General features: G+C 37.7%; 2 protein-coding genes and 1 long non-coding RNA gene across 19 annotated transcripts in view; 2 read left to right on the top strand and 1 right to left on the bottom strand.

Moving 5' to 3' along the window:
• ATM (ATM serine/threonine kinase) overlaps positions 1-17270 on the top strand; it is an 87314-nt gene extending 70044 nt beyond the window's left edge. For 2 of the 11 annotated variants that reach the window (XM_072850582.1, XM_072850581.1), the window contains exons 55-63: positions 141-281; positions 1263-1379; positions 2813-2962; positions 4194-4359; positions 5708-5794; positions 5873-5987; positions 7582-7660; positions 8334-8470; positions 8602-11092. In XM_072850582.1, the coding sequence (XP_072706683.1) occupies positions 141-281; positions 1263-1379; positions 2813-2962; positions 4194-4359; positions 5708-5794; positions 5873-5987; positions 7582-7660; positions 8334-8470; positions 8602-8785 (1176 nt within the window). In that variant the 3' untranslated portion in view covers positions 8786-11092. Of the gene's footprint in view, positions 1-140; positions 282-1262; positions 1380-2812; positions 2963-4193; positions 4360-5707; positions 5795-5872; positions 5988-7581; positions 7661-8333; positions 8471-8601; positions 11093-12025; positions 12199-13257; positions 13957-14747 lie in introns of those variants that run through there. The other 9 variants (XR_012040471.1, XR_012040473.1, XR_012040470.1 and 6 more) reach the window with 9 other exon arrangements.
• On the bottom strand, positions 136-23298 carry LOC140646522 (uncharacterized). The gene is made up of 4 exons (XR_012040478.1): positions 23243-23298; positions 21822-21937; positions 568-617; positions 136-428 (listed from the first exon to the last, which is right to left on the bottom strand). It is a non-coding gene; the product is annotated as an uncharacterized lncRNA (long non-coding RNA).
• A 339-nt stretch (positions 23299-23637) lies between these two features.
• The window catches only part of LOC140646521 (uncharacterized), a 28377-nt gene continuing 26941 nt past the window's right edge, over positions 23638-25073 (top strand). For 3 of the 7 annotated variants that reach the window (XR_012040477.1, XR_012040476.1, XR_012040475.1), the window contains exon 1: positions 23638-23928. The gene's annotated coding sequence lies outside the window, so the exon portion shown is untranslated. Of the gene's footprint in view, positions 23929-24137; positions 24700-25073 lie in introns of those variants that run through there. The other 4 variants (XM_072850597.1, XM_072850593.1, XM_072850594.1 and 1 more) reach the window with 2 other exon arrangements.

Genomic DNA, 25073 nt, shown 5'->3' with positions numbered 1-25073 from the left:
TATCCTTGTAGATGATGGAATGCTTATACTAATTTTAGCATATAGTCTGCTAATGAGGTTTGCAAACAACTCATTACCACTTTCTCTGAGTGAAATAGAGATAATGTTTATATTAATTTTAACCTAATTTATAATTTCAGGTGGATCCCACAGGACGGTATGAAAATTTGGTGACAATAAGGTCTTTTAAGCCAGAATTTCGGTTGGCAGGAGGCCTGAATCTGCCTAAAATAATAGATTGTGTAGGATCAGATGGTAAAGAAAGGAGGCAGCTGGTTAAGGTAGGTTCTGTCAGTTGTAATGACATCTCAGAGACTTGGCATGTTGGAATTTTTTTTGAAGTTCTCATGTCAGTTTTCTTATGTGTCACATTTATACCATGAGCAGACTTTTCACAGTTCAGTGTCAGTTTTCTCAGTTCAGGAATGCTTTAATAAAGGAAATTACAAAGTAATAAGAAGTAATATAATAATAACATAATATAAATAATAATATAATAATAAGTAATGATATTAAATATTTTTATGATTATTTTTTCAACAATGCATGTAATATACAGTAGCTTACCTGACAACTACCAGACGTGCGACTTGCGTGGTCGTGTCTCAATTAGTGACCTGGAGTGTACAGCAAATAAAAGCCATCAACATTTTGTGTTAAATACCTCCTTTTTTCTTTCTTCCCCATATAAAAAGAATTACAATTCAGACAATCAAAAACATGCATATAGAAACACAAATCTCTAAAAAAAATGTTATTTCTCTTTAAACTCAATTGATTTCATTCTCTCTGTCTTTGAATGTAAACATTCAGCAGCTGCTGGGAGAATTCTGTTTTGCTGTTAAGTATGGGGTAGTTTTGAAAGTTTTCAAGAGAAGCGTAAATCACTAGATCTGCGTCCAATAATCAGAACTGCAGTACCAAATGGTACTGCTTCAGCTGTGTGCTGAATTGCTAAATATGGTGAATGAAACATCCATTTTTTAAAAGGGTACCGTAAGGCATGTAGGTTGATTGAAACAATCAAAAAACATTTGTCAAAAAAAGAAGAAAAAGGTGATGATTTAAGTTAGTGATGGTTCTTCTTAAGCAGCTGAGCACTATTAGAAAACCAAGTACAGAGAAAAAACAATTGTTAATTACATTTTATTACAGGTGATTATTGTGGAAATAACTTGTGTTTTGTGGAATTTTTTAAAATCATTTTTTGCTGAACAAGAAGTTGGATGCTGAAAAGTGTGCTTTTTCTGTTTATGCTAAAGGGGCGTGATGACCTGCGACAAGATGCTGTTATGCAGCAGGTTTTCCAGATGTGCAATACATTGCTCCAGCAAAACAGTGAAACACGAAAGAGAAAATTAACTATCCGAAGATACAAGGTAACCCTGAACAGCTGCTGTAGCAGAGGAATAAATGCTGCCGATAAAGCATATTTCCCCACTCTCCTCTTTTTAACCCAAAGACAATATAAAACTATGTTTATTTATGTGTTATTAAAATAGTCACTGCTCCTTAAGGTATGGAATAAACAATTAATACGATTTAATTATTACAATTACAACAATTATTACAATTTAATTTTTTCCAAATCCTTTAAAAAAATTATTATGCCAAATATATATTTAAATACTGTTCAAAGCTTTCTTTATATGAACTTATAAATTGGAAAGAAATGAAGGCATGAACTGTCCTTGAATTGTAAGTTGCTAGTCATTAAACTTAAGCATACGAGTTTGTTTATGAATTCTCATTAATTTTAGTCTTGCGATATTCCTTAATTAATATTAATACTTATTTTTAGTTTTGCAGTATTCCTTACAATTGAATCCAGAAGTCCCACCTAGGGTCTGTTCATGCAGAATTTGAATTGCAGAACTGTTTTTGTTGGAATTGGGAATATAGGAATAAATTCTTATTGCGAATGCAGATTTGAACAGGAACTTTCCCCTCCTCCTCCCTTTTTATGTGCTCGGGTTTATAATAATAGCTATAAAGGTGACCTCTGAATAAGTACTCTCTAAGTAAAAGTTCTTGGTTTTGACAAATGAGAAATGTGCACTCCAGAATCTCTGAAGGAGCTTATCTGAATTGCTAGCATAGTTTTAAGAATTTACAGGTGGAGTTAGAGTCACATCTTTTGAATAATTTTCAGTGAAGGCTCAGGTTTTTATGTGTCTAAAAATGAATGAGAGCAGGGAAAAAGAGAACTTTATCTCATTATGAGATAAAGAGAGTTTCATAAGAAAAGAAAATTGAAGGAAACGGGCAGTAGCTATTTCTCTGAGGACAGGGGATTGCTCATTCTGGCCAGTTCTGTCTGCTTCAGCAATTGAGATAACTATTACAGCCAGTTATGAAGTGAGAAACTGTTCCCTAGGATGGGAAGCAGACTAAGACAGGACTAATACATTCACACAGCTACGATGTGTTTGTTCCAGATTTTACTTTTTATGTGCAATTCTCACAGTGCTTGTATTATCTCATTCAAGCATAGCAAGCTGTTGGCAATCACAGGTCGTCCAGAACACCGATGCAAACATGCAAATCGAGTATTATCATTAAGTTGTACTGAAGTGCCTAATGGAAGGTTCTCTGGGCTAGGAAGAAATTTGCAAGTTTTTGATAGAAAAACCTTGAGTGTATTTTATATATGTATACATGTGTTTTAGAACATATATTGTGGTCCGCTGTATGGTTTGGGCTTTTTTTCTTTGTAAACAAACACCAATATGCACCCATGCTCTGCAGCATGCATATTCATAGTTGTGTGCGTATAACCCTCCCCCATGCAGCAGTGGCTTTGTTTTTACAGGTGGTTCCCCTTTCTCAGAGAAGTGGTGTTCTTGAGTGGTGCTCAGGAACAACTCCCATTGGGGAGTTTCTCGTGAATGCCGAAGAGGGAGCTCACAAGAGATACAGGCCAAAAGATTATTCCAATTATCAGTGTCATAAAATAATGATGGTGAGTCAAAATAATTAAAGAAAAACATCTGGCTTATATTCTTTTACACAGAGGGTTGGGGTTTTTTATGTATTTACAGAGAACTATATACTACGCTTTTAGTATATAATAATGAATATGACCAGTGGCATGGAATTAATAGTTCTTCAGACTAATCTGAGTGCAGCCTGGGAAGAGTTTTTACAAAATCAAAAGTTGCTAAATGAATGACTGATGCAGGAAAGATTTGAATACAGCTGAATCTCCAAGAAGTCTGTGAACTCTTTTCTAGAATATAAATCTATTGGAATTCCAAAATGATCATTACAGTGACCCAACAGAGTCAGTGTAAGGTTATCTTACAGATTTAATTTATATTTGTCATGTTTCTCATTGCATTGAAAAATCATTTTATTTTCATGCATAAACCAAAATTCTAAATACTAGTCCTTGAAAATAAAAATATGGTTTTAGAATGCAGCTAAAATTAATGTGATGTCTTAATTGCTGTTAGACAGTGTGAAGGGGTCTGGCTTCTTCTCCACCGTGACAGCCATGTACCCTTCACCCCCCACAGTGAGTCAGTTCAGGGAGCTAAGCCAAAAGAAGACTAACCTTATGTAAACTGGCAGAAAAATATCTGGTTCAGTAGATACAAGTAGGGGAAGGTTCTTTCTTCTGACGGTAGCTAGCTGCTAGAGGGATTCAGCTGGTTTAATTTAGTTCCACAAACCACCTCACCATACGTTTAGAAAATTGCAAATTTTACTCTATATCACCATGATTGTGCAAGAAATTATTTCCTTTTAAATCTGTATAGTACTAACAGGATGAAGGTATATTTAATTTTGGCTTTGTGCAGCTTTTGCATGCAAATGAGTGAGAATGACTTTCTCACAGTGACATGAGCCATCAGAGAAGCAAAGGTACCAGAACAGAGTACAAGGGGAAGTATCTCCCAACAAGATGCATCTACCTGTACATGCATATAAAATAGATACACAGGAGTGTGTTTTTTACATGTAGCCCATGAGTTGTGTATGAAAATATAATTGTTTAGTAAAACAGATAGATAGGTGCATTAATGATTGCTGTAGAAAATACATTAATTCATAGCTCAGAGAGAGAAAGGAGAACAGCATTTGATGGAGGGGAGAGGGGTAGAAAGGAGGAATATATTTCTTTCAAAGGAAGAGGTAATTTGCTTTCAAAGTAGTCAGCAACGGGGAAAACATTTCTTATTTGTTTAAAGGATGCACAAAAGAAACATTCTGAAGAGAAATACAACATATTCATGAAAGTCTGCCAGAACTTTCAGCCTGTGTTTCGTTATTTCTGCATGGAAAAATTCCTGGATCCAGCTGTGTGGTTTGAAAAACGATTGGCATACACTCGCAGTGTGGCTACATCTTCTATAGGTATTATACTGGATTGTTAACACTGACTTTTTAGATTATGTAAACAGAGAGTTTATACTGTTTCAGAGGTAATGGCTATTCTGCTTTTGTCACATGTCAGAAAAGGGGGAGTAGGGGGCAAAAAATGCCAGCAAGAACACCAGCGTTATTTTTGTAATTAAGATTTCTGATTCATTCCTACCCCCTCACCCCTTTCTGCAGTGGACAGACAGACTGAAAGTCTGTGTTTCTTTGTTTCATATAGTGGTTTGTATTTTTAGGTTCTGGTAGTTTTTTTAAAGTTTCTACCTGACTAATTCTGTTGTTTTGATTTAACATTTATTCATTTCATCTGTAGCCTCAAATGTTTTAACTGAGTTGAAAAGCTTAATCTTTTACTTTCTTTGTACTGGCATCATCAGCCATGGTTGAAATGGTTTTTTAAGCTTTGGCATTTTTCCTTTGATTTTTCTGTCTTAATAAGGAAATATATGTACTTGGATTGTGGATTTCCTTTGGATGACTCGGTTCTGTATTGAGTCACTGGAAATGTATCTCTACATTTGATAGTAGATTGTATACCTTGCAGTAGATCCTATTTTACATGTTAGCATGTTGTTTATACACCCCCTTTTTTGCTGAAAAAAAACGAAGTAAATCTACAGTTTAGTAGAATTCAGATGAAAGATTTTTGTAGGAAATACTACTGCTATCCATGTCCATCAGCTAATAGAAAAACAGTAACAGGCGTAAATTGCAGCAAGAGAGATTTAGTTTGGAGGGTTTCTACATTTAAGGACAGTAAAGCACTAAAATAGGCTTACATGAAAAATCTTATAATTTGTATCACTGGAGATTTTTAAAACCGACTTAGACAAGAATCACTCAGGAACTAGTTAGGTACAGTTGAGCTGCCCCAACTGAATTATGGACTGAATTATGTGCAGTCCTATTTTCTGGATTATATGATACTGTGAGTTAAAAGGTTTTCTTAAAAATAGTAATAATAACAAACTAAATTTTACTGGGCTTTTGCTTTTTATCTTGTTTGTTTGTTTGTTTGAAAGCTGTGAAATTGGTTAACCTATCTACAGAGAGAAATGGACAAGAAGTCTGTGGAGTAGATAAAACAATACACATCTGTAGGAGAACAACCTTTTTGCAGTTGCATTCAGTTAACCTTTTATTTTTGGATTTGTGGAATGGCATTTGCTCTTTACTGGAGTAATATGTATACATCAGGGAAGAAATATTCTCACTTTTAATTTGTTTGCAAGTGTTACACTGATTCTAATAATCTTCTCTGTTAAATTTTCCCTGTTTTTTATGGCATGTAAATATGGTTTCAGCACTTGCCTTTTTCTTCTAGTTGGCTACATTCTTGGACTTGGAGACAGACATGTTCAGAATATCTTGATAGATGAACAAACGGCAGAACTAGTGCATATAGATCTGGGTAAGTGGGACAGGCAAGAGAACCTTAATTTTTCTTTACTTCAACATTTTTTAAAGCGTGTATTATCCTTTCATTTAGGGGTTGCTTTTGAGCAAGGTAAAATCCTTCCCACACCAGAGACTGTTCCATTTAGATTAACCAGGGACATTGTGGACGGAATGGGTATTACTGGCGTGGAAGGAGTCTTCAGAAGGTACGTGCTGCTATATTGCATAGGCATGAGGAGGCAGCAGAGTACTTTGGGCATTATGATTGTAACATGTTAAATAGTCCTGATGCTTGAGAGGAGACTCAGATTTCTGCGGATAATATCCAAACTTAAATGCTGTCCTCTAACTCATATGCTCTTATTTGTATAACCAATGACAAGTTCATTATTGTTGCTCAGCTTTTCATATTCTTCACTAACTAATGGGTTATTGTCACCCTCTTGTGGAATTCAGGGATAGCTCAGTGCTTCCAAAGGCTCCACAGCTAAATTTCATCCCTTGATTTGGACTGCTGGATTTTTTTTCCTTCAGAACTATTTATTTATTTTAGAGCTATATTATCTATTCGGAGCTATTACGTTTCTTTGAACCATTTTGTTCTCTCTCTTATTTCTGTTCAGTTTTATGTAAGTAATTTGCAGTCTTCTTCCTCTTTTGGATCATATATTTGATACTGCTTTGCAAGTGCAAAATATAAATCTTACAATAGATTTGAGCTGCAAAACAGAAACATCCCAAAAGGGCTGAGTTTCTGTCAACCTTCATCCTATCTCCTGTGAATGACCCAAGAGAGCCCTAAAAAGCAGGACGTTTCTCTCATTCAAGACTTTCATGATGTTCATGAACATAGTGCTTGCAACCCCCAAATTTAATGTCTTTAAAAAAGTACATAGTGTAAGTGTTGTCTTTGTAAGGTAGCAATTCCCATTAATAAGTAGTTCCTAATATACCTTTGTCCTGTGAAGGAGCAGTCACTGCCACTTCTGTTCTAAACATGGTGCTGTCAAAGTCACAGTTTTGTGTTACTTCTGAAACTTTTGTCCCATGGTACAGAAACATGTGAATTGTTTGGCTCCAGCTGAAGTAAATACAGTATAAAAGGCACTGGTGCAAGTACTGTTTCTGCCTCAGCCAGACTGACTTGTAATTAGCAGTATAGGTGTGAGTGCATAAACAGGTCATCTCAGGACTGAGTGTGAACAGAGTCAGTTAACTTTGTTGTGTGCCTTCTCATCCTGAAGTAGAGAGGACGCCTGATGCCTCTTTCACTGGAGTACCTGTCCTATAAGGAAAGTTTTGTATTCCTTCCACAAGCTTAGTTTACTTGGGAGTGAATGTACGTAGCCATTTCTTCATCTAAACTCATTGGAGAGGTTTCAGAAATAGCTTAGTGTCTCTGGCTATTGGAGCTGCTGATTTTATGTTAAGGAACCCTACCAAGATTCTCCAACGTGTTGCCAAGCACCTCTGGCACACACATTTTCATCCAGCCAAGCAATTCTGCCATCGTGGCATACCTCAATGATCAGTGTTAACTCAGTGGTTAATTCTATGTATAGAAACATTTCAGACAGGGAAACAGGTAATCTCTTTCCCATAGGGAATATAATCAGTGAACTACCCAGTCTCCTTCTGGTCTTACATTTCTAAATTTCTCCTTTTTGTTTTTTCCAAAATGGAAACATCAGAGAGGTTACTCATTTGTTAGAAATTAACCTTCTAAGAAGGGTACAAATATCCATTATTTAAATGATGAAAATACCATTCCATTTTACTGAAAAGAACTTAAAAATACAGTAAAATATTTTCTAGATGCTGTGAGAAAACAATGACTGTTATGAGAAATTCTCAAGAAGCTTTGCTGACTATTGTAGAGGTAAGCATTTTTTCATTCTTTCCAATAGTCACCATCTTCAGTTTCTTGTCTTTGTCTTTGTATGCATTACTATACCAAATATTAATGTAGGGGTTTTTTGTTCAATTTTAATTTTGTAGTGTTGGTCAGATTTGTTAATTCATGTAATTGTCAATAAAATCAAGACCAGTTTGCATTTTGTATGGGAACTATTCGTTTCAGGCATATGCAATTTTCCCTCTTCAGTATCTAAACTCTTCTAGACACAGTGCAACATTTCTAGCATGAGTCGTGCCGATTGAATTAAATCCTCTTTGCGTAAGTTACAAAGGTGAGAATTAAACTGACTTTTAAAAGCAGCTTATACTATGCAATTAAAAAATAGTGACGTGCCTAGAAGTGTATTAAAAAATGACCTCTTCGTTGATGAGGTGGTACCGGGTGGCAAAACTGAGTCAAGCGTGAACAGTGCAAATACCTGCAAATGATCAGATGCAGTTTTATTGTTGGATTGTCTGCTAAGCAATTTAGCCCAATTCTATTGGATGTAAAAAAAATTAAAAGGGGCCTAATATTGTGGTTAGCTTGAGCTTTACCAACTGAGTGTTTCTCTTCCTGCTAGGGCACTGGACTAGCTGTGATTAACAGTTTAAGTTAAATAGAGGAATTAAATAGAGATTTATTTACTGTGTAGGTGCTGCTCTATGATCCTCTTTTCGACTGGACCATGAACCCCTTGAAAGCTTTGTATTTGCAGCAGAGACCGGAGGATGAGGCAGACGTGAGCTCTACACTCAATACTGATCCACAAGAATGTAAAAGAAAAGCCAGGTGCAAGATTTTTTTTCTTACTGTCTGCCTACTGCACCATTGCCTTGCTTTACAGTTTTCTTACTGAATGTTGCTCGTGTTGTTCAGGATCCATATCTAGTGCACCTGTTTTTCTTTTTTTATTCTGCCAGCAGTGATGACCAGAGTTTTAACAAAGTGGCTGAGCGTGTTCTGATGAGACTTCAGGAGAAGCTGAAGGGTGTTGAGGAGGGAACAGTGCTCAGCGTGGGAGGACAGGTGAACCTCCTCATACAGCAGGCCATGGACCCTAAAAATCTGAGCCGACTCTTTCCTGGATGGAGACCCTGGGTGTGACTTGGAAGGATCCAGCATGTTTTTAGAAGAAACTTGGTTTTATGCAGCAAGTGTCTTAAGATTTCAGATTGGTATTTCACAATCAAAACTTGTATCAGGAGCAACCGTGAAGGCTTATACGTATTAGTATTCGGTGGGTGTTTTGGGTTTTTTCAATGACCTGTTACCGAGAAAACATTTTTTGTCCACTTGTATTCACCATGCAGTATAGAATCCCAACCAGTGCTTTTATGTCCTTGCGACCTGCAAGGGCTTTGGTTGGGCATACTGGATGCATTATATTCTTAAAGCCTGAGATTCATCGCTTTTGTGTGTATGTTAAATAGCTGTTAAGTATCTTGTATATAATAATTCTGTATGGTAACATGACCGTGTAGAATGGATGATCTAAAAACAAGGAGTTGTGAAATAACTAGCTAAAGGGCATTTCAAAAGGGGGGTTATACTTCAACGATAGTGCTACAGTGAACATAAAAGAAAAGCAGAGAACCACATGTTTAGTGAACTGAGGGTTCTTGGGGTTGTTTTTTTTTTAGCTTAGTTAAATGGACATTTCTTTATATAGATATGGACTTTGAGCCAAGTATAATACAGCTGCTTTTTTTCCTGTTGTAAATGAAATTATGTTGGTACTTTATTTTTATAACATTACTTTAATAGTATAAACCAACAAAAAATATTTAGCTTTTGTAGCTCAGACTTCCTTGATAAAATAGACTGACTATACAGTGAAGCTTAGCATACCAGATACACCTCTAAGGCAAACAGTCATTCTGTAGCTGGAATAAACACCTGTCGGAGTGTTTTTACAACATTGGAGTTGTATTTTGGGCACAAAAATCTCATTCTGATTGCACACAGTTTTACAGAAGACATTGCTCCTTCTTAAATAGAGAGACCTACTGTAATTGGATAGTCAATGAATACAGATAATAGGAGAATCAACTCAAATAACAGTCTCACTGGTATATTTAATAAATCTTCCCAAATCATCTTCATATTTTAAAATGTGAATAAAATTTGGCGTACTCTCACATTATCATATTATCTTTACAGTTTATGCATTTTTACAGCAGTATAAGTGAAGAATTTCTGTTCTAATTAGCATTTCACTGATTTTTATTTTTATGCTGTATCTTTGTTTTATAAGTTAATGTCAACATGGCAACATGAGTCTTTTGTATTATGTTTGCATGAAGCTGACATAAATTTCTATTGATCGTTGGAACCAAAAGTGCGTCCTGGCCTTTCTGTGGGGAAGAACTCTCATCCAGGGATAGTGATTTGTTCTCTGCAAACAAAACTTAACTGACAGAGAACGCACTCTCTATGTGAATTTTAAATGAGACTTAGGAAAGGGAGGAAAGTCCCACCAAGCAATTACAGAATGGCAGGTAGGAAAGGACTAAACAAAAAGCACTTAAAGAATTTTTATTTTTAAGCATAGACTTTAAAAAATCTGGTAGTATTTCTGGAAATTTTTCTCATGCTTCTTATAGAGGAAGTTCTTTAGGCATTTTTGGGTTCTTTAATACTAGAACTCTAGCTATCATATAAATGAATATTGCATAAAAGCACTTGGCAGATCCTGTCCTTCCTTCATGAGTTACTGATCCTCCAGTTGAAAAGGAAGGTTTTCATCATGCTGGGCTGCAATTCAGGTTTTTTACTTACAGCAAACAGCAAAACATTAATATTAATATGATTGTTGCAGGAAAGTCTAACTTCAGAGGAAATAATTTAATTATTCCTCTGCAATGCTGTTAACTCTGTGTTTAGTGCCTAGATTTTGAGTGTCTATACATTTTCATTGTTCAAGCTGAATGAAATGCAAATAAAAATGCGTGTAAATATTGTAAATGTAATTGAATCCTGCTTACATTATTTGTATGCTCCTGTAGCAGTGAAACACCAGTTAGCTGACAGTTTGAATTATTAACAAGCCTTAGAGCTTCCAGAACGCTGTCAAAATCAATGTGACACAATCCAGTTACTACGAGATCCAAGTTCCACTAATCTAACATTCCTGAGATCGCTGTCATCTGTGCAAAGCCTCATGTAGCTAAATAGTAACCATTGGAGACTGTGCTTGCTTTTTGTTCCAGTAATGCCTTAATCTTTGAAAGTCAAAATTAGAAAGCGAATGGTTTGCAAAAAATGTATCATCTGTAGATACACACTTTCCTTGTATAAGAATAGAAAAATAAAACCTGGATGGAAATGCTGTTTAATTCTGAACAATAGTTTTGTCACAAATGCTACTACTGATGGTAAGGTGGATTAGTATTTGAGAGTCTCAGATATATTTATTATATTAGTAAGCTAGAAATATGTGAGACAAGTCAAGTTGCCTCTTTAGCATTAATTTTTTTATTGGAATGCATCTTAGTAATTTTAAACATTTACGTTTAGAAGATAATTTCTAAGAAAAATGAGCCTGCAATTTAGTATGCTGGGGAGGAGTTTTTAAACAGCAACATATTTATTTGAAATTAGCTTTTTCTGGTGAAACGTCTGTTGGAGAAATGTCCTCAGAAGTATGAACTGTAAAAAAGTTAAGTGTTAGCAGGTAAACCAATTTGAATTATATACCGTGACTGAACTCCATCAGCAAGGAACTCCGTCCCATGAATAGGAATCAGATTAAACTGGCCACCTGGTGAGGTACATCCAATTTAAATAAATCAAGAATGTCAGTCTTCATGACCACAGATCTGAAAACTTCAGTTGTTCTTACAGATAAAACCACCCAAAAATAATTTTCTCAGTAACTATGAATTAATTAGGTCACTCTTCTATGTTACTATGAAACTCTTGAGTTTATAAAAAGTAGTCACTACTATTAAATGTTTTTGAATGCATTAAAATGTTAGGCTTCCTATTTTCAGGGGATAATGCACTCTATTATACGTTGTTACTAATTGTACTCTTTGTGAATATCGTTACTCCATACCTGTACAAGTGGTAATGCTTCAATGACAAAGGGTCAATAAAGATACCTTTGTAAACAGGCAATTCCAAAATCTGCCTGGGGAATTTGGTTGTGGGATTGGGAAGCAACGACACTATATGTTTTTACTGCTGCTTTCCTCCCTGTGAATTTAAAGGTAAAGTAAGGCAATAGTGTTGTCTTGTGGAACCTGTAGCTAGCCTGAAACAGCTCTCGGGGAGAGATTACCTCATACTAGCACTTAATGATGACACTTAAATATTAGCATTAAATAAAACTGTTCATTTCAGCAGGTAGGTTGAAGAGTGAAACCACAGCAAGAAAGCTGGGAAGTGTGCAAGGAAGGGTTTAGGTTCTCTTCCCACCACGTTTCAAAGTCTTACCTGTATCCTGATTATATGAGAAGACTAACGCGTTGTTCACATAACACATGCTCTCATCATCTGTCCTGCACATGAACACTGTAAGTACACCTATACTTTAGCTTTCAGAGCTGCATAGTGAATAATGTCAGTAATATCTTTAAGGGCGCACACAGCTTCTGCTTTCCCCGCTCCCTCATTCTTCTCTCACTACTGTATGTGTGTCCCCCAAAAATGTGGTGCAAAGTGACTACACCCTTGCCTGCCCTGGAGAGTTCCCACTGCAACATCCATAGCTGTTCCTCCCTCTCTCCACACCCATTTTGCCAAACAACACACGACATCAAACAGATTTGAGCTTACTTGGTTGCCTCAGTTGCCATATACCACCTATGCTGGTTGCAAAGCAGAAAGGTCTATAAGAAAATGCAACTACCTCTGGAAGATCCCCCTTTTGGAGGAACTTCTCTTCTTGGACTGAGTTGTGAAGAAGTCCTCCGCTCTTTTAAAAATTCCTCAGCCATGTTGCACTGAGTCTTTCCTGCAGCTTCAGGGATGAAGCGGTGTTACAACGCGGGTGCTCAGTGGTGGTTGACTGCTTCTCAAAGATTGTTAACTAGCAGAACTTGACCAAGTACTATTTTTCTTCACAGATGAGGGGTTTTTTCTGTGATTAAAATGGAACCGAAACGCTGCTGGGCATACTCATATGCTCAACACATCAAGAATGTGAGAATAGGAGAAGGAAGGGGTGGGGGAAGAAAAGGAGAGAGGCAGTCTGCATGCTTTTCTAACTACTGCAAAATAAAGTTTTCAAGTCTCCAGGCACAGGGCATATGCAGTTTGGCTGTGCCTCTGGACTGTAACTAGCATCCATAATGCTAGTTCTTGCTATGTCACCTCACTGTTCCCAGAGTACTGTTCTGCAAGCGCAGGAAAATCTTGCCATAGAGAACACATATTTGACTTGCAGGAATTTTTTAGTATCTTCATCTGTTGGCCCAAAGCCCCTGTTTTGCACCCCACATGCCATGTTTGCTTTCACAGAAGCAGGGAAAATTGAGCTTATGGGTTGGCAATTTTGTGTTCTGGAAATTAAACAAGTGGTGTAGCAGGAATGAAGCCATTTCCTAAAACATAGTTTTATACTTGTTTTATAGGAAGTTGGACAGCTATCACACATATCGCATTCTTCAGCCTGTGATGCCTTGGTCAGCATTATGGAATAGATTTTTTCGGGTGGGCAGGATTAATTTCTTAGTATTTGGAAAAATTTCTTTATGCTGTGTGAGGTGTCAGCACCTAAAGTGCCAGAAGGGCAGTTCCTTAAGCTGAGTGAAGTTCATGTGATTTTGGTGCATCATTTAACAAGAGACAGTTAAGTAGTTTTTCCACATCCATTATATAAGCATATATATATTACTGAAGTATCTACTTAAAATATTTCCATCTGAAAAAAGAGATCTAATTCCACCAAGAAACTTTAATATTTTCAGTTCTCACTGGTCCCTCATATGAACCCATAGCATTATGCTTCCCATTTTTTATTAATTATTATAGTAATTTTGTACAGTATATAACCTCAATAAAGGGAGAGAAGATTCCTGCTTTTATGTGATTTTTTTTTCACATCTAGATAAGGATCTGCTAGATTCTCACCAAAGATGTTAAGACTTCCATATGAAAAACAGCTTTGCCTCCACATATACTTTCCCCAAACTACCTCCATCTGTGATAGAGAGTTCTTCAGATTTCCCATAGAGATAGATTCTTATTTCTATAAGACAAAACATGTAGTTGTAGGTGTTTCTCAGGTCTCTAAGGCCACTGCAGAGAGCATGATGGCTTTGGAAACTCTATCCAGAAGTACTCCATACAAGAGTTCAGACTATAGTAAAAGAAACAATAAGGCAGTTGTACTTCATCTCTCATGACTTACCTGGAATTTCCAGAAACCTTCCAGTCATTGTACCCCTGAGCTTACCTTTGACTGAACACTACTGTTGGATTTTGACCCATCAATAATTAAATGTGTATAAATCAGTCAGCCAAAGGACAATCTGAAATTACACAGTTGTACAATAGCTGAAGCTTGTGGTATGCACGTTCCACAACGTATCTTCCACCCCCACTGTCCTGTTCTTTAAGGGAATTTAACTTCTTACCAGCAAGGTAGTACACCATAAATTTTATCAACATAATCATTGTTCGATAGAGAGTTACAGTTTCAGTCCTCAAGTCTCCAGCCCTGCTTCCAGCCCCCTAACATGCCATGGAAGCTGTAGATAACACTTGTCAACAGGAAAGTCTGCTCAAATGAGTACTTCCCATGGGCAATTTCCAATCCAAATGCTTTCGTGGAGAAACTCTTGGAGTGCTCCTGACCTGTGTTCAAGTTGTTGGCACTTCAGGACTAGACCAGTACTCCTCTTTTAAGCTTTTCATTCAGTGAAGTTTGCCGAGATATCTGAAATAACTCTTCCATTATGCAAATCTTTAATTTGAAAGTAACATCAGCTTACTCAATTAAAATTTTAAAATTAAGTCAATTACTCTAATCAGACATAAAAAATGAAGCAGTATCTAACCAACCTCATTAGTATCTCTCAATCCGCTTCTCTTCACATTGGTTTGTGTTTCCTTGTTCTAGCAGATTATCTGACTGCGCCCACAGACCAAGTCCAAGGATGGATCTCTGCCTGGGGCTCTTCTGGGTACCACGTACATTTATTGCCTTAGGAGGAGACTTTTTGTCGGTTTCTGAAATACCTCTCTGTTGCAGACCAATCTGCAGTTGTTGTTTGAGGATTATGCTGAATTCTGTGTTGCATGAACAGGCTGTAACATGAGGTTATCTGGGAGCATTCGAGGATATAAAGCCTGTTGGGCCAAGTGTGGAGTTGGGAGGAGCCATACCTTGTGCAGTGTGATCTACCGTCCCTTTTGGACCCTGTTGCTGGAATGAACTGTCTGCCAAACTAAAGCAGAGTATTGCTCAGAAAGAGCCAACTGCTGCTGTCCAAAGCAGAGCCCAGAAATGAGGTTATTATTAAGCAGTGTGGAAAATCAGGGATCTAGCTTGCTTGACCCATGGCCCTCAAGCATGCTTCCTAGCCCCTTTCTTATTTAGCAGTATAGACAAAGACTTTAGTTAAGCAAACCCCAAGATGAATTACGTGGCTCTTCAGGGCTTAGCGCTAATGCTTCAGACAGGCCCTGTGATTAGGCTTCATCTTCCCTAAAAGCAATACTGACTGCAACGAAATATCCCCTTAGAACATCCTTTCCTGAGCAGTGCTTCTGTGTTCAGTCAACTGCCAGAAGTAAAGCAAATGGCCTTGGACATGGAGATAAAATAATCACAGTTTACAGGTGGACTGCAAAAGGTATTTAAGTAAATGTTTTTGAAACAGGTTAAAGATTAAAATTCCTGGTGATAAGTGTTAAAAATAAGTATCACTTTTTAATAACTTTTTCAGCTTTCAGTATAGAGTTTGTGCATTAATTCAGCAATCTGCTGTGCAGAAGCCTTATGCTGTGCTCTGAAGAAATGCATTCTGAAAAGGGAAATTCTTGCAAATGTGATTTAGAGCAGAACTGGATTACACTGCCATTTGTGTTTATAAACAGCAGAGTCCGCTATAAAGCAGCTGACATTTGCTTTTTCAGTCAGGCAGTGCTTGTTTAGTCAGCTTCTGTTGCTGAAATTACAACTCTACTTCACATCACAGTGGAATACAGCAAAATATAAACAACTATTAGCAAAATTACCATTTAGGATTTGTATCCATTGGAAAATGTCTTCATCAGAGAAAAGGTGAACTTGCTAGTGTTACATCTGGTCCTGATAGGAAGTCTGCTTCTCTTACATGAAACAGAGTAAAAGATTCTGTTCTTTCTAAGTTATGGTGTGGAATCTGAGACAATTCATATGGATCATGCTGTGACTTAAGAAACTGGAAGTCTAAATAAAAGAGTGGAAATGCAAGTAAAGATATAATTTAGATCTTTAAAATTACACTATCTTTACCTATACCTGCCACAAATCCTTATAACACTAACTTAAGACTAAAAAAAACCCCAAAGCTAGAGACAGTTCTATTTGTGTAACAGAAATGGAGATAGAAGAGAATTAACTTTCCCTAAGATTGCACATTTAACAAGCTAGTTTCTGTAATTATGAGACATAATCTGATATCAATACTCAGCTTTTTTACTTAATTTCTACTTAATATTGCTCTTTTGTTAAAAAAATATTATTTCTCACAAAATCAGTTGTTGGCCATTTTTTTTCCAGACAGCAGTGTAAGTCCTAAATTACATCAAACAATTTCAATTATGTAAGTGTAAATGAGAAGAGAATCTGGCTCATTATATGATTTTGTTTTGGTTTTTTGACTTGCCTCACTACCTTAATCAGTTGATAAAGTATGTTGACACACCTATACATTGCATAACACATAAGCAGATCATACACACTAAAAGCCCCTTGGCTATATCAAAACACAGAAACTAAGGCCTAACTTATGCCCTATCAGCACAAAACAGTCCTATCGGTGTAATTAAAACCAGTTTTAAATCAATGTATTTAGGTCTGTGAAAACCACTGTGGGTGCAAACCTCCCTGTGACACACATCTGTTTATAATTATCCCTTATCTGTTAATCTTAATTCTGTCATTTACACACAAGGTCTTGTAAAGCAATGACAATACATGAGGTACCGTGTTAAGGTAGACATTATATATGGAAAGATAAACACAGACCTTTGTGACTGTGGTTCTCCTCAGGATGTATGATTACTTAAAGCAAAAGTGTTCTGTCATCATTCAGTTCCAAATTACCAGCTTGACTTTATGTAAAACATGGAAGTAAGCTTGTGGGCTCCCTGTTTGCACTGTTCCCACTGCCCTTCTCAACCGCTTTCCTTCTCACTCCTACGCTATTTCTTAAGTCTTGGTTCTAATGGTTTCAAAGTATCCTTTTTTTTTTTAAATGCCAAAAGCCCTTACTGGATGCGGCTTTCAGCCTGTCTCTCCAGTACTTCACTCATTGTTTGCTGTTTTCATTACAGCATCTGCATTACAGACCCCTGTAGCTGAGGGGTCTTTTTATAGTTTGCTGCTGTGAAAGAACTACTCATCACTTAATTATAGGTATGCTTGAAGCTTTTAAAGTTAAATAAGGCTTTAAGAAATTGCAAGTCTGTAAAATTATTTTAATAAATTAATCTGATGGTATAAAAAGAAAAATTCTTTTTACATTTCTATCCTATTGCACTGTCCAATTACTCTTTATTAGAATTATGAATGTCTCAGTAAGCAAGTGATCCAATTACATACACTGAGGAGTTTAATGGATTTCTTAGCTGGAGGAGGAGGCTGTTACAACATGTTCCGTATATAAAATAAGTAAGTCATTTACTTTAAATGCTGGCTGTCACATTGCATTTAACATATCCAATTTATGAATAACTCATTATTTTGCTATTGGTCTTCCAAGTGTCTCTATGAGCTAATTAGAATTTACTGAAAAATGCTTTATCATCCACTAAGAAGAAAATTAGAGCTTCCTTTTGTAAAGCGCTCAATTTTCTTATGGTCTGAGAGTGATTTATCCTTGTGGAATAATATGAACCAGCTGTTTTTCCTGAACGATTCATGAGATCACTCCCATGTATTGATGTCTGGCCTCTGTGGCATTTTTTGTTATGTGCAAGAAGACACACATTTCCTAATACTGGAAGTGCTAAATATAGACAGAAAGAAAGTGCTGCAAAGAACTTCCTTTTTGAGATTGTCTGTTTCTCTTCAAAAAGTACAGTCAAGAACAAAATAAACTTAATTCTAAAATACATTAAGTACTCATGCAGTTGTATTACAATCTTGATTAACAAAACCATATGCCAACAATAAAAGACAATAGATCTAGTTAATCCTTAGAGTAATTCAAAAGTATAGATGAAGTATATGGAAATCTTGATGACTGCAACACTTGCATATTTCAAACCATGCTTTAATGGACTGTTAAGGCTTTGGGATTCAGCTGTCTTGCCACATACTGCTGTAGAGGAGGGTTCATGGCAATGACTGCATATGATACTTCATTGTGGAAAGACAGTTTTCTTAGATATTGTCAAGCTACATGAGAAGAGTGACTAGTATTTGCTTTTTTTCTCAAAGATGAACACCACCTGTGTCTGGAGCAATGACCACTGAACTTTAGAAATAAATGCTGAATCGTGATTGGCAATGATGAGTCCAGCACAAAATACTTGCCTTTCCTTATTTCATGCTAACTCTTACTGAAAGGCACCATCTTGTAAAAAATAAATTAACTTCTCACCCTGGCCTCTACACTACAACTTGAACAGAAGTCTAAATAGTGTGTAACGCTTCATTAGCCTCATGTATAATCGATATGAGGTATACTAATGACATTTTGTTCATAAGGCAAAGTTAAATAAGGAGGAGGAGGTTTGGAACAGAAACCAAATAGTTATGGAAGAAAAGCAGAAATTTAGTAAAAATGCCAGACAGCTGGGCAATAATTTTGGCAATAAATTAGCTTCCTTCCAGCAATTTCAGGTGTTGTAGCCATAATTCTTATCTCTTAATTCAATACCTTAAAAGCATGAGACATTTACATAGGACTATGATATTTCAAGTTATTTAAATATCAAAAACCAAGAGGCAAGTATTTTATGCCTAAATCGAAGCAGATGCATGTACTAAGATATTTCAAGTGAAAGAATATTTAAGAATTTCATACCATTTTTCAAATCTCACTGTAGTATCTAAGTCAGAAGCCTATGCACCATAGGCTCGCTCTGTAGCTACCAGAGCTAGAAAGGTACTTCCCCAGAGCAATTTTACAACAGCTAAGATATTAATTGCCATACAGAGATAACAGTTTCTTGCTGTTGGCTACACAGGGACCTTGAACAACTTGGTCCTTGCTAGGTAACCAAAGAGAGGTGGAATAAATCCGGCCACTAGAAGTCTGCCAGAAAAACCAGGTTCAACTGAAATCAACAGAAAAACTAAGACAGAGATTAAAAAAGCTGTGCTCTTAGTAGGAGCAGACCACCCACAAATCTCCGAGTCAATAAGACTGACAAGTGCTTAGGACTGCAGAGACTGTGGATTTAGGAATCTAGTTTTATCCACCTTGACTTGCTTAGTTGAATACATTTAATGTGTGCAAGTATACTTAATACTTTCATGCAGTGGCAATTTTGTGCATCCAAAATGAATACCACAGTGAATATCACATACTGTGAAACGATACTTACAGCATCTAGTCTGAATTTTATGAAAGCACCTGCTGCAACACCTAGCAACTCTGCCTGCAAGTAGAAAAATAATAATCTACAATGCTTCCACCCTACTGAGAAATTAAGTCAGAAACAGTGTATTACTGTGAATACTCTGTTTCAATTACTTGGTAGTACTTGCAGAAACAGGCTCTTCATCAGGTTTAGGTCCTTTACTAGAGATACTAGAAAACATGCAAAACATAATAAGGTTTCTAGCAAGCAGACAAAGCTGCTTAAAGAATACACCGTCTACAGTATCCCAGGAATAAGCAAAGGAAGTCAACTTGGCCTATAAATATTTTTATAATTATCAAACAGCTTTCAAGTGGCTTGTAAGAAATGAGTTCCAGTCCATTATAATTAATTCTAAAAGACAGCTGCCTTCTGTGTGCTTAGTTTCTTCCTTTCTTTCTTCACTTTTGTTTTGTTTGTCTTTACTTTGATGTTCAGCTTTGTTTTCCCTTGGATCATGGTTTCAGTTGTTTTCAACCTCACAGTGCATCTGTAACTGTGGGACCCAGAAAACACTGGGGGCAATCAAAAACACTGTTTGATTTATATTACTGTAGTGAGCCTTGGTTTACAACACTATGCCACAAATAGAAAACAGTGAGACAAGCCACTAGACAAGCCAAGTAGAACATAACAAGCCACTAGCAGAATGTAAGTATCTGACTTTGCACTGTACCGTGTAACTTGTACAGCCCTTATCTCCTGAGGGTAAATGCTCTTCACCAGAAGAGGAGGATCTGTTCCTCTAAAACTTGTAAGTTCTTTGTTGTATTGAAATATATGCATATCCTGTAGAGAAGTGCAAATACACCAAAAAAGCCATAGTCTTTGTATTTTACAGTTTTGGAAAAAAGCTGTGAACAGATTTTCCCATGTCCAATCTTACAGAATTTAAGAATCACAGTCTTTGAAATGGTCTAATAAATTGTATTCGTGTAAGAGGAATTTAACACATTGTTAGAAGAAATAGTTTAGATGTTAGAATAAGCTAATAGTGAAAGAGCTTTTAGAGGGAAACACATATTGCTATAAAGTACAGTCCCACATTCGTTACTTAGAAAGGATGTTGCAAGAGAGCATCTAGATACCTCAATTTATTTGTCCTGAAAAAAATAACTGAGTAAAACTTAGCTCTTCTTCTCCAGCTTAGATTTACAGAGCTACTCCTAAAAATGTTTTAATCCTACCCAACATTGGGTTTTGGGGTTTTTTTTTTTATAAAATCAGGTCATCATATCCAGATCCTTCCTTGAATTCTTTTTTAGCTATCAGTAACTCCTCGTGACTCTTGGAGAACACTTTCCTCCAGTAATACAATGCCGTCCTCCTGATGAGGGCTGTCCCTCTGTACCTGAAGTCCCTGTAATGGGTCCTTTGCCACATGCTATGAACTATGACAAAAAGGAGGGTATGTAATACCATAAACCCCACTGATGCATGGGTTGATCTCTGTCTACTGGTAGAAGAGCAGGGATGTTCTGAAACACTGCACCACAGCATGTTAGGGTAACTGACCTGACCTTCCAGATTATTTTCTTCTCCTCCTTGATGCTTGTCAGTGAGTCCTTAGCAATAGATATAATGCCAAAAACCAATGGTATTTTGTAATTCTGCAAGGACCTTGAGATCTGCCATAGGAGGGAAAGTAGATTAAAAACTAACATTAAACTCAAAGACGCTCAGTAAGAGGTGGAGTAGGTGATTCCAGACAGTTTTCAATAGGACATCTGCTCTGTGTATTCTGTCTCATAACGACCAATAATCCAAAGACAAAGTGAGATTGACACTGCAGACAGAGAATGCAGCTTTTTAAGTAATAACAGAAGATACATGTATAATTGATGCATTACAGTCATCTGTTGGACAGGTCCTCACTTATGGAAGAATGACCTCTGTAAGTACACGACCCTGAAGAAAAAAAAAGGATATACACAGAAGTGCATGGAAGGAAGCAAGCAGGGATAACAGAAGGCAAAGCAGGAGGGAGCAGGTCTGTGAGTGGCCTCTCACTAGAGCTGATCCAGAAAGCAGGCTTAGGTATCATTAGACAGCAGAAAGGAGATAAGAGGTGGACCTGAGGCTGCATAGGATACCAGTGGGAGTTGGGAATAATTCTGTGATCATCCTTAAGGTTGGGATACACATGATTTCTTATCCAATGTTAATTCAACCTATTTTATCCTGTATATAATGACATGGTCTTTAATTACATATTACAGACCTTTTTTTTTATTTCCACACTAACCCCTTGTAATCTATAAATGTACCACCTATCTATGTTGTTCTAATGCCTCCTATACTTGTAACTGTTAGAAGGTGATACAAGGTGAGGTAAAAGACCTCATTTTTAAAGGTCATTTGTAACTGCAAGCAGATCATTCCCACGGTCACTCACCATGACTACAGGTACAATTAAACTAGTTCGGCTGTGCACATGACTTGCAGTTGTAAGTGTCTTTGTAAACCACTCCTATGAACCTTTTTTCAGACATAAGCTGGCATTGAAGAATCCTGCAAGTAAAAACCAAGGAAAATACCATGGCTAAAGAAATACAAAATCCTATCACCCATTTTCACCAAATCTGACTTGGGACAAACAGAGCTGGACATAAGTGCTGTTCCTGCCTGTGGCCACTTTTGGTGGCTGAGGCTTGTATCACACAAACTAATCAGAGCAGGAGTGCATCTTTTCCAAAAAGCAGCAGAAAGGATTCAAATTGACAGAAAGATTTGCAGAATAAAATCTTGATTTCTTGAAAAGATAAATGGGATGCACATTTCTTAGTGCAGGGAGGAAAAGAACTACTTAAGACAATCAAAAATTATTGCTAAATTGCTAAAACCAGCAATAAAGGTAAGAAGCAAGAACAAAAACCGCTTAAACAGAAAATCAAGAATAGTTCCCGGAAGGCTTAAGCACTAGACTGGGAAAAGTATCTAGTAAGGAATCTGCATTATCAGTGGCACAAAAAGCATGAGCTAAAGGGACTTTTAGATGTCTAAACACTATGATTCTGATCCTCATAAAATAGAACATACTTTCTATTATCCCTGGAGCAATACAAAAGATACACCCTCTGGTTAAAAGAAAAAGCTATCAGTGTTTCTGCTTCAGCGGGATTAATCACAGGCAGTGATTAAATTACTAATGATCTTTTCTCTTTTTGATGCATAAACTCCCATTCTATTATTGCTAATGAGATTACATATTTTCAGCGAGCAGAGAACAGTTCTGTCAGTGATGATACCTACACAAACCTCATTATCAGAGGGAGAAAAAGAGAACAAGGGTTTATGTGAGGAAAGACACAAGATTTTCTTCTATGTCTAAACATCTCCACAACAAAACATCAGAAAATTAAATGTAGAAAATTATCCAAAATTCTAATGAGATGGCGTGCATGCTGAGTCAGTATTTCTTGTTGCTAATTACCTATGCTTAGACCTTCTGGTTAAAGACATTGCCTGTCACTATCCACCCAAGTATCTGGCTTCAGGGTATATTTCTAGCCAACAAATTTATTTTACCTTCATACTCATTTTTCTTCTTTCTGTGTTAAAATGTGATCAGAACTCTACCACATACAAAGAAAAAAACAGCTCATCTGAAAAACAGCTTACTTTCCAAAACGTATTGGTTTAAGAAAGCCAATCTTTCTTAAATCAGGGAAAACTGATTATTTAAGATCCACAGCCCCCACCTCTCTTTTTGTTCTGTTGTTTTGAGTATAGAAAAGGTGGTGTTTTTTAAAATGTTTGCAGTGTATTAAAGGTTCAAAATTTACTGAAAAATCCCAGGGTTGTCTACTCACTCACCCTTGTTTGTCAAACATAGTACTTCCCTCAAAAATCTTCACAGCTTTCATGAAGACTACGGAAAGCTATCCCGACGCCTGAACGATGGAACAACATCCATTCTACATTTCTGGATTCAATTATCTTTCCACGGCGCTTACTTCCCCCCCTCACTCTGACGGACAGATCTTTTCACCAGCTGAAATTCATGTCACTACATGACAAACGTGCTTCCCGCCAGCTGGGTCGGCGGGGGGCTTTGGAGGCCTGTGCCCGCCTCAGGCGCTCCATCGCAGACGGCAAGGCGGGCCTGCCGCCCTCCCGCCCGGAGAACACGACCGGCGGGCAGGGCAGGGCAGAGCAGGGCAGGGCAGGGCAGGGCGGCAGCGGGGGAGGGAGAGGGCGAAGGGGTGAGCTCCCCGCTTACAGGGAGGGGCCTGCAGCCGCCGCCGGGCACGGCGGGCCGGGCCGGGCTTTCTCTTCCGGCGCGGAAGCGCTCCTTGAGGGCCCGCCGCCCGCGGGCCAGCCGGCTCTCGGGAACCGTGGCGGCCCTCCGCTGGTGAGAGGAACGCTGACAGCCTCTCCGGAAAAGGGATGGTTCAAATAAGTCATCAGACCCACGGCGAACACGGCGTGTTCGTGTCGCTACTCCCGCTCTCCCGCCCCTGACGGGCAGCCTGTAGGAACAGCGGTTTCCAGCGGAGGAGGTAAGAGCTTTGTTAGTCTGCTCCAAATTTAAGGTCGAGCTTGTGGTAAGGAAGCACCGGTAAGAGTGGTGTTCCAGGAGCAATACGCAGGGAACGAGAGGAGCAATCTGCCTTTTTCCTTGAGGTGCAAGAAAGGAGGAGGGTGACTCACTGGGAGCTGGCACTCCCACAGCAAACCCGGCCGGCTCCAGGCTGGGCAGGGTTTAATGGCTGCCGGAGTGGGGGACTCTCGGTGGGGAGGAGTGGGTGCTTGCAGAATGGGCAGTGTCCTGTAGCAACACGCTTCCTGACAGGGATTGCCAGAGTTGCTGGAGGGAGCTCGGCCCTCCCAACCTGCAGCAACCTGAGATCAAGGCCCCGGTAGACTCCTCGAAAGGAAGAAGATTAAGAGAGACTCGAGAAATTTCCTCACCAAAGAGGGCATGAAGAAAACTATTTCAGAAAACAAATCACTGTGAAATGCAACTGCTGTGTGTTTATAGGCCTTGAAAAGACAGACTACAAAGAAATCGGTGTACTGCTGAACACTACTGGGTACTACAGGGGGCAAAACAGACAATTCCCCCTCCCTTGCTAGTTTTTAAGCGTGTACCAAAGTGAGATGACAGTATTTAGGGCTTTTGATTACTCTGTTGACTTCTGTCAACAGAAGCAGCAAAAAGGTGGTGGTGGTATTTTTTTAATTTGGTATTTGTTTAGTATGATACTTCTATCACTGAATAAGAGTTTAAATTATCATTGAATCATGAACATTCAGGAAGGAAAACATTGGTGAGTATCCTCCCTGTCAGGGTATCTCATTTCTTAAAGAATAATATAAGAAGAAGGAAATAGTACCCACTGTCAACAAGGTAAGTTTTGTCACTGATTTCAATGACAGTTGAAGACATGCAATTGAATCTCTCGATCTGTCCCTTTTTAAATGGGTACATATGTCCCTTCCTATTTTTGTGCAATGTCCATCACTTCAGTAAGTAAGTGGAACCTCTGTTTCTTAAATCAGAGATTACTAGATAATCTAATCAATCCCTTTATTTGTGGATAGCCTAAATTGTCATGTGATCAGTTAGATATTATAGCAGCACGTGTACTACTTTGACTTTCTTTGTCAATAATGTGAAGACCTGATAGATGACTTTTGTATT

The sequence above is a fragment of the Ciconia boyciana genome, chromosome 1 (assembly GCF_034638445.1).
Source record: "Ciconia boyciana chromosome 1, ASM3463844v1, whole genome shotgun sequence".
NCBI lineage: Eukaryota > Metazoa > Chordata > Aves > Ciconiiformes > Ciconiidae > Ciconia > Ciconia boyciana.
The sequence above is the reverse complement of the archived record's forward strand: the minus strand, read 5'-3'. Positions and strand labels throughout refer to the sequence as shown.